Here is an 8,183-nt window from a genome sequence, read left to right on the forward strand (position 1 = left end):
GTCATCTAACTAAATATTATGGCCCACCATGCGTGCCAAACAGTTTTATAATTTATTACCAGCTTGGGATGTAAAAGATTATTAAACTATTCCTTGGGTTATGTCTTTCATACCTTTAAAATGCATACCTTTAAAAAATGTATACCTATTTTAAAATGATATCTTTAAAGTGGAAGATTAAAAGAAGAGAAGGATAAGGTGTCTGGGTGGCTCAGTTGGTTAAGCGTCTGTCTTCATTCAGCTCAGGTCATGATCCCAGGATCGTAAGATCAAGTCTTGCATCAGGCTTCTTGCTCAGTGGGAGCCTGCTTCGCCCTCTTCCTCTACCCTTCCCCCCTGCTCATGCTTTCTTTCTCTCTCTCTCTCCCCTGCTCTCTCTCAAATAAATAAATAAAATCTTTTAAAAAAAGAAGAAGAAGAAAAGGATATAGCAACAAAGTTCATTTATTTTAAGGAACATGAATATGAAAGTTTGGGAAATTGGTTCTTTTCTTTATCATGTACTATTTGTCAGGCAATGCTTAACCTGACATATAAGTAATAGTTGATTCAGTGTTAACAGTTACCTAGCATAAGACATTATTCCCTCAGTATCAGAGGAGAAGGAAACTGAAGTTTATAAGAAAAAAATTATTTTTCCAAGACAACTGACCTAAAATAATAAGAGAAAAATATCTCCCAAATAAAGTAATTGTTAGCTTTCTTGAAAACAGAAATAAAAAAAAGTTAATCCTAGGCATCAAATGACTGACATAAAACCAGGGCTGCCGTTGGGATTGAACAAGTTTATTAGGTCAACACAGAAACAAGCTCCAGCATGAGATCATCGAGGCAGTTGCTCCGACACCATCATCCTGATGAAAGCAGAACTGTGGGGGTCACAGGTGAATTTCACCACCTCCCACTTCCTGCGTTAATTCAGGGAATCTGTAGGTTAGGTTGTGGGCAACAACAGACCCTGCTAGACTTTCATCACGCAGGGTATCATCACCCAAGGGACAGGCTCAGAGCGTGTGGGGCTCAGACCTGGGGAGTCCCACGTGCAGGTGCGGAGGGTGAGAGTCTCCCAAGGTGACCTCAGTTAGTAGCAGCCAAAGCCAGAGCCGCATCCAGAGCCACAGAGAGAGCGGGAGCCGTATCCGTAGCCACAGCCAGAGCCGTATCCGTAGCCACAGCCCAGTTTGCGGAAGCCACAGCCATAGCTGGAGCCATAGCCACAGCCCTGGCCTCCATAGCCACAGCCTCCGTAGCTGCAGCCTCCATAGCCAGAGCCTCCGTAGTAGTAGCTGCCACACATGGTGTTGGTTGTTGAGGTTTTGCTTGTGTAGAGAAGGAGAGGAGAAGTGTCACTTCAGTGTGGACAACTGCCGCCTGCAGAGACCTTTTATATACCCTCCATGTGGGTGGGATCCATCACACAAGTCATCCCATTGGTTAATTTGCAAGAGCTCTGTGAGTAACTTGTTGACTCCTGGTTTTAGGGTACGGCTTTGGGGGCAATGACATTTGCTATTGTTTAGCCACATTGAATCATTTGTGAGTCATTAATAAGAATCAGTTGTCCCAGCTTCAAAACCCTACTTTTATAAGGTCTTCACGTTAGCAATTTGTAACCAGTCTTTATGACAAGAAATAGCATTTGTAGTAGACATTCTAACCTCCAAACAACCAAACAACCAGTCTTCGTTTGGCTGGCATTCAACAGGTCATAATAATCTGCCTTAACTTGAGATTCTCCATCTCTTCTTTTCTGTTCCAAACTCATTTTTTTTCCCCTTTAGAGATTTTCCTTATTTTCACATGAGAAGTGGCTTTCTAGGAAAAGCTAAAAGGTATCACTCAATTTCATGAGTCTATTAATAAAAAGCCAGTAGTTTGAAATTCTGGAACACCTGGCCTGAGAAAACTGGGCTTTTCTTTCTCACTTACATTAATATTTTCTTTTATGACTGTTTTTAAACCATCAATGTTTTTTCATGGTTTCAAATTTATGTCCTGAATCTATAGCCAGAAAATAGAAATGAGATTTTATTTCCTTTATGAAATTGCGTTTTCATGAAAGAATTTTCTTTAAAATTTGACATATTTGTAATATTTGTGTTTTAACTCAAAGATTAATATAGAGACATTTCTTTATTTAAAATAATAATACTGGCAGGGTTATCTTTCATGGCACTAATAGATTTTCACCAACAAACAATGAAGTCTTGGTAAAGTATCTTGGACTATGAGAAACATGTCACTAATGGCCAGTTTTTTGTTTTGTTTTGTTTTGTTTTTGCTTTTTTTGTCTTAGTGCAATACAGCGCAGAGCGTAACTCAATGATCAAGTGAAATAACCCTCTAATCTTATATTCTTAGTAAGATGACTTCGTAGGAGTCAGCAGAGCATAATAGATATGAACACAATTTCTGAAATCAGCTCTCTGGGTTCAAATCTTACTTCTATCACTTGTAGCTTTGTGACCACTCTCACAGCGTGCTTCAGTTGTTCTGTCTGCAAATGAGTTAGGAATAATAACACCTACCCCACAAGACAATTTCGAAGGTCAAATTAGCTAGTATGTGTCAAGCACTTACAACAGTGTCTGGCACATAGTAGGGAGTAGAATAATCTTTGCTATTATTATTATTATTTATTTCATCCCCTGTGTCCCTGGATCTAAGCTTTAGTGGAGAGTGGATGAGTTGAACAGGAGAACTCAGACATGGTTAAGTCCTCATTTAGGGGTCGTGGGTCATTGCAGCTGAAGGAAAGAGAAAACTTACCTTATGGTTGTGCATCTAAAAGTAGAGAAAAGCACACTCTCATTTTCCTGAGAAGGAGCAAGTCCCGTGAGTGACCCAACAAACATAACACAAGCAGGTAGAGAATATAACAATTGGTGCCTACCCAGATGGATTTGAGTTCAGACTCATTATTTTCCCAAGCACAATGAAAAATTTTTCTGGCTGTAGAGCCATGCACTGAATGGCAGGTAATGCATTGACCAGGGGAGATTTTTGGTTAATGGGAAATGGCAATTTGCCCTCTGCAGCCACACGTGTCAGCGCAGGACAGGTGCAGGTCCTCCCTTCCAATCATTAGCATCCGTCTGCACATTGGACTCCACCTCAGGAGAAGCAGGAGTGGTGAAACCTTTAATTCAATTGAGCTTTCATTCTGCACACTAGAATGTCATTGAACTTTGTCATTTACCTGGAAGGGACAAGAATAAATGTTTTACCATCTAGTGGAAATGGTGACTCAAGATAGAATTTGGTAAAACATGAAAATAAAGCATATTTGTACCCTTGTAAAGTTTTTTTATTAAAAAATGTTACCTTGGGGCGCCTGGGTGGCTCAGTTGGTTAAGCGACTGCCTTCAGCTCAGGTCATGATCCTGGAGTCCAGTGATCGAGCCCCACATCGGGCTCCCTGCTCAGCAGGGAGTCTGCTTCTCCCTCTGACCCTCCCCCCTCTCATGCTCTCTCTATCTCATTCTCTCTCTCAAATAAATAAATAAAATCTTTAAAAAAAAAATGTTACCTGAGGGGTGCTTGGATGGCTCGGTTGGTTAAGAGTCTGCCCTCGGCTCAGGTCGTGATCTTCGGGTCCTGGGATCGAGCCCCACATTGGGCTCCCTGTTCAGTGGGGAGTCTTCTTCTCCCTCTCCCTTTGCCCCTCACCCCCCCTCATGCTCTCTCTCTCTCTCTGCTCTCTCTCTCCAATAAAATAAAATAAAATGTTACCTGAATTATGTATTTAAAATAAAATGAATTGTTTTATCTTTAAAAGAAATATTGGGCAATATTACATATCTCATACTTTAAATAAAACTTACCCCTTAACACTTCGATTTTTCCAAAGCTAAACAAGAGTAACTTTTTCAACTGCAATGGGCAGATGAATTTGAGGTTATTAATACACCCAAAACAATTGGAATCAGTTTGCATAGTTTCTGTGATTTCATAGAATTTCATTATGGAATTTAAATTTGAGCCCCCAGTGAAAAAACCAAGTCAGAGAGCTGTCGTTCAATATACATGATCTGACTGTGAAAATCTTAACACAACAGCAGAGTAGTTGTGGGTATGGAGGCCTCACTATGCTTAATGAAATAAGAGATCTATGAGAGTTTTGCTGTTGGCGTTGTTCATAGTTAATGCAAAATAATTTGTAATAAGGACAACATTGCCTGTGACTTCCCATACCTACTACTAAGGATATATAAAAGACCTTATGAAGATAGTGATATTCAAACTCAGGGAAGTATCTTCCTCTTCTGCACCATCCTCCCTGACACCATGATCTAGTACAGCAGCGGCTATGGGGGCTAAGGCTATGGTGCGCTTGGCCGTGGCTACAGCTGTGACTATGACTCTAGCTGTCATGGGTACGGTGGCTACAGATAGGGCTGCTGCCACCCATCTTGCTATGGAAGATATTGGTCATATGGATTCTGCCGGAAAATTCTAGAACGACTGGACCCACCAGGTTTGTCCTCCCATGAAACATGGATTCTGCTGCTGGTCTTGTTTATCCCATCCCATCTTTTCAAAATAGCAAAAATCTAAATCTAGGCTATTATGAAAGAAGTACAGATATCATCTTTCTCTAGTTCCGTTGTGCAAGATCATAAAGAATATCTTTTAAAATGCAACAGAAGTTTCCCCTTGATCTCTAAGTACTTCTTTCAATAAATTTAATCTTTCTTGCAAAGATGATATGCTTTCACATTTATTTACTTTCACTGTCATTTTTGCATACGGATGATTATAAGATAAAAAGGTGTGTGTAGTTACTGTCCAAAGGGAGTGATGCTATTTTCCTCCATTTGTTTTTTCTTTCTTTTTTTTTTTTTTTGGTCCCTCTACATATTTCCCATACTATTTAAAGCTGAGCTTCCAGGTGACACAGCTGATTGCTTCCTCCTCAATAAATTTGGCTTCTCTTTAATTCACAGGCCAAATAATTCAAAACATACCTGAATTCTGAGAGCTGCATGGAGCTGGCTGTCTGCCCTTGTTTCCCCAGAACACAGAGGAACACACCCATATTTTAAGTGGTGCTTCTATGAGTTTTCCAGGCGTCTGCTTTCTGGTAGCTTCACAAGAAAGCTTCTCAGGTGTCTGATGTCATTCACCTAGAATTCATGTCCGGCCTGGAATTGGACATAGGGAGTGCTGTACCAGCCCTGAGAACCTGGCTGTCTTTAGCAAATCTCTTTATGTGAGATCATTTTGATTAGGAAGTCCACTTCATATGTTCATTCAGGCTTTCATTCATTCAATACTCAGTGTGTAAAGAATGCCAGGCACACTGCTGTTTTGGGAAGAGAGTATTTTGTAAAGATTATTTGAGATTGTTTCTACTGTCATGTTACTGAATTGTTGTTGCTATTTTTAAAGATTTTATTTATTTGAGAGACAGAGAGAGAACACAAGTGGGTGGGAGGGGCAGTAGGAGAGGGAGAAGCAGGCTCCCCACTGAGCAGGGAGCCTGATGTGGGGCTCATCTCAGGACCCCAAATCATGACCTGAGCTAAAGGCAGATGCTTAACGGACTGAGACACCCAGGCGCCCCATGTTACCGAGTTTTATACAGATGTACCATCTGTAAGACACTGATATCTATGTAATATTAAAATGTGAAAATTGAATAATGCAATGTGTTTAAATTTTTCCAAATGAAGAGTTGAAGAGGGTTTTGACCCTATTTACATAAAAACAAGGCTTCTCAAAATAATTTGTAAAAGCAAACTGTTGAAATTAAGGAGGATATATATTTATTAGTCAAATTTCAAAAATAAATTATATAACTAGATAATGGGATTCAGATTGATTCAAAACATTTTAAAAAAATGATTTGGTGAGTATAATAAATAATACATTTTTTCTAATAATTATAATAAACTGAACTTAGAACCAAAACTTCAAATCTCCATATGACAAAATCTTAAAAATTTTCTAACATGTTAAAGCATAACCTATCATAATGTGAGTTCTTATTGGTATAAATAATTTTATATGTTTTATATTCAATTATTATTTATCAGGAATTAATGCATGAAACAAATAATAAATAGTTATATTCAAATTTTGGATGCAGGCTCCAAATATTTACTGCTCTAGCTTTTTTTCTTAAAAGTTTGAAGAACACAGCTCTAGACCAGGGCTTATCAAATAGTGGTCTGTTGGCATCTGTGGGATCCAAAGACCCTTTCAAGGGGTTCATAAACCCCAAACTATTTTCATAATATATACATATTTGCCTATTCCAATCTAATAAGCCCATGAATATACACTAGAGTTTTCCAGCTAAGTGTTATGTATGACATGCGACCACAACAGACTGAATGCAGAAGCAGATATGAGAAATCCATGTCCCATGTTTCTTCTTCTGCCACTATTTCAAGAAAACCTTCCTTGAGAAATTCAATGATGATTTTAAAGCCAATTTGAGTATATGAGAACCCAAAAGGTAGAGGAGGGAGGACACCCAGCATGAATATTTGAATTTCTAAATAAATGCTTCATTGCATAATATAATGGCATACTCCTATAGAAAGTCATGGTTCACAAATAGATAAAATTCTCAGGATGAAAAAAGTGCAGCTTTACATTAGCACTTTAATGTCAATATAGTCAGTTCATCATCAGTAAGTAGTAGAAAACATTATTTGGTGTGAGGAGTTATTTGCCTGATGGAAAGGAATTATATAATTTAAAAGATATTTTACTTCAGATAATTCCTCACTTTTATCACTTCCTCACTCAAATAGATATACTTCAGTTCCTTGATTGTATATCTCAATATGCCATAGAAATTACTATTTTAAGAAAAAAACAAGGAAAATTGGGTCTAAGGGCTTGAGTATCAACATTTCAAGGAACCTGAGTATAGGCTTTAAACAAAACCAGAGCAAGAAGATCCCTAAAATACAAGAATCTAGTTAAGGACATGTGATATGATTATTGTATTCCAAGAAAAACAGTTAATAATATTTGCTATAAGGACATGTCCTTATTACTGACATAAGTGTTTCATGAAGCTTTCTTATTAAATTTTGCCTGAAATATGAGGTCATACGGCCTCATACACCATAGAAGGTGTGTAAAATTCCCTATGCAGATGTTGAGATTCAAATTGAGGAAAATAGTTCCCTGCTCCACAATGGAAACCTCTCCTCCTGATATCGTGCATTATTACAACCACCATTATGGCAGCCTGCCCTATGGCTCTGGCTCTGGGTGTGGGTAGAGTGGATGTGGGCATGGCTGAGGTTGCCCATCTTGCTGGGGCAGATAATGGCCTATGGCTTCTACTAAGGAACATCCAGAGCAGCTGAGTCTACTGGACTCCTTCACCTATGATTTCCTGACTCTACTTCCATGGTTTTTCACAAGAGTAATTCTATTCCCTATACAAACTGACAAGCTCATCCCTGGTAACCTGGAAAACACAAAGTTCAGATCTGATGTACTTCTCAATTGATGAAAATAGCCAGGAATGTGTCAAATATTACAAAGAAGTTTTATCTTTGATATCGAGTTAACAACATATCTTTTCTATTTTTTTAAAGATTTTATTTATTTATTTGAGACCGAGTGTGTGTGAGCAGGAGTAGGGGGAGGGCCAGAGGCAGAGGGAGAAGCAGACTCCCCACTGAGCAGGAATCGTGATGCAGGCTGGATTCCAGCACCCCTGGATCGTGACCTGAGCCTGAAGGCAGAGGCTTAACCAACTGAGCCACCCAAGCACCCCTATCTTTTCTATTTTTGATCAATATATTCCATAATGCAAAATGTTAAGTTCATTAAAAAATGTTTTTCATATTCCGTATTATTGCACTTTATTTAGATTGATTAGTATAACTCTGTGGGGAATTGCCTTTGGACCTCGACTTTGTCTTTATTCTGAGATGATCATTTTCCAAAAAAGAGGGATATGGCCATCATTCCTTTATAACAACACCCTATAAAAACTTTGCTTTCATATATACCTATAGGCAGCACTATTGTTCACACATAAACAAGTTAAATGCCATTTCATACAATAATAGCACCATTTTCTATTAACATGTACTAGAGATATTTGTCTTTGGCTGTTTTTCTAAAACCCCAGTTAGGTCATATCATTCAGATATGGGCCTTTTTGGATGTGTGTAAGTGCTTTATTCTGCCTCTCCTTCTTCTTCCTA

General features: G+C 38.6%; 1 protein-coding gene across 1 annotated transcript; it reads right to left on the minus strand.

The window, feature by feature from the left end:
• Positions 1–1,081: 1,081 nt before the first annotated feature.
• LOC118018759 (keratin-associated protein 6-1-like) lies at positions 1,082–4,374 on the minus strand. Its single transcript, XM_035017501.1, has 3 exons — positions 4,220–4,374; positions 2,770–2,784; positions 1,082–1,319 (listed from the first exon to the last, which is right to left on the minus strand). The coding sequence occupies exons 1-3, from the start codon at positions 4,372–4,374 to the stop codon at positions 1,082–1,084; spliced, it is 408 nt and encodes a 135-aa protein (XP_034873392.1).
• Between the last annotated feature and the right edge of the window lie 3,809 nt (positions 4,375–8,183).

Source organism: Mirounga leonina, unplaced genomic scaffold (genome assembly GCF_011800145.1).
Source record: "Mirounga leonina isolate KUSES-001 unplaced genomic scaffold, KU_Mleo_1.0 Mir_172, whole genome shotgun sequence".
In the NCBI taxonomy this organism is placed as follows: domain Eukaryota; kingdom Metazoa; phylum Chordata; class Mammalia; order Carnivora; family Phocidae; genus Mirounga; species Mirounga leonina.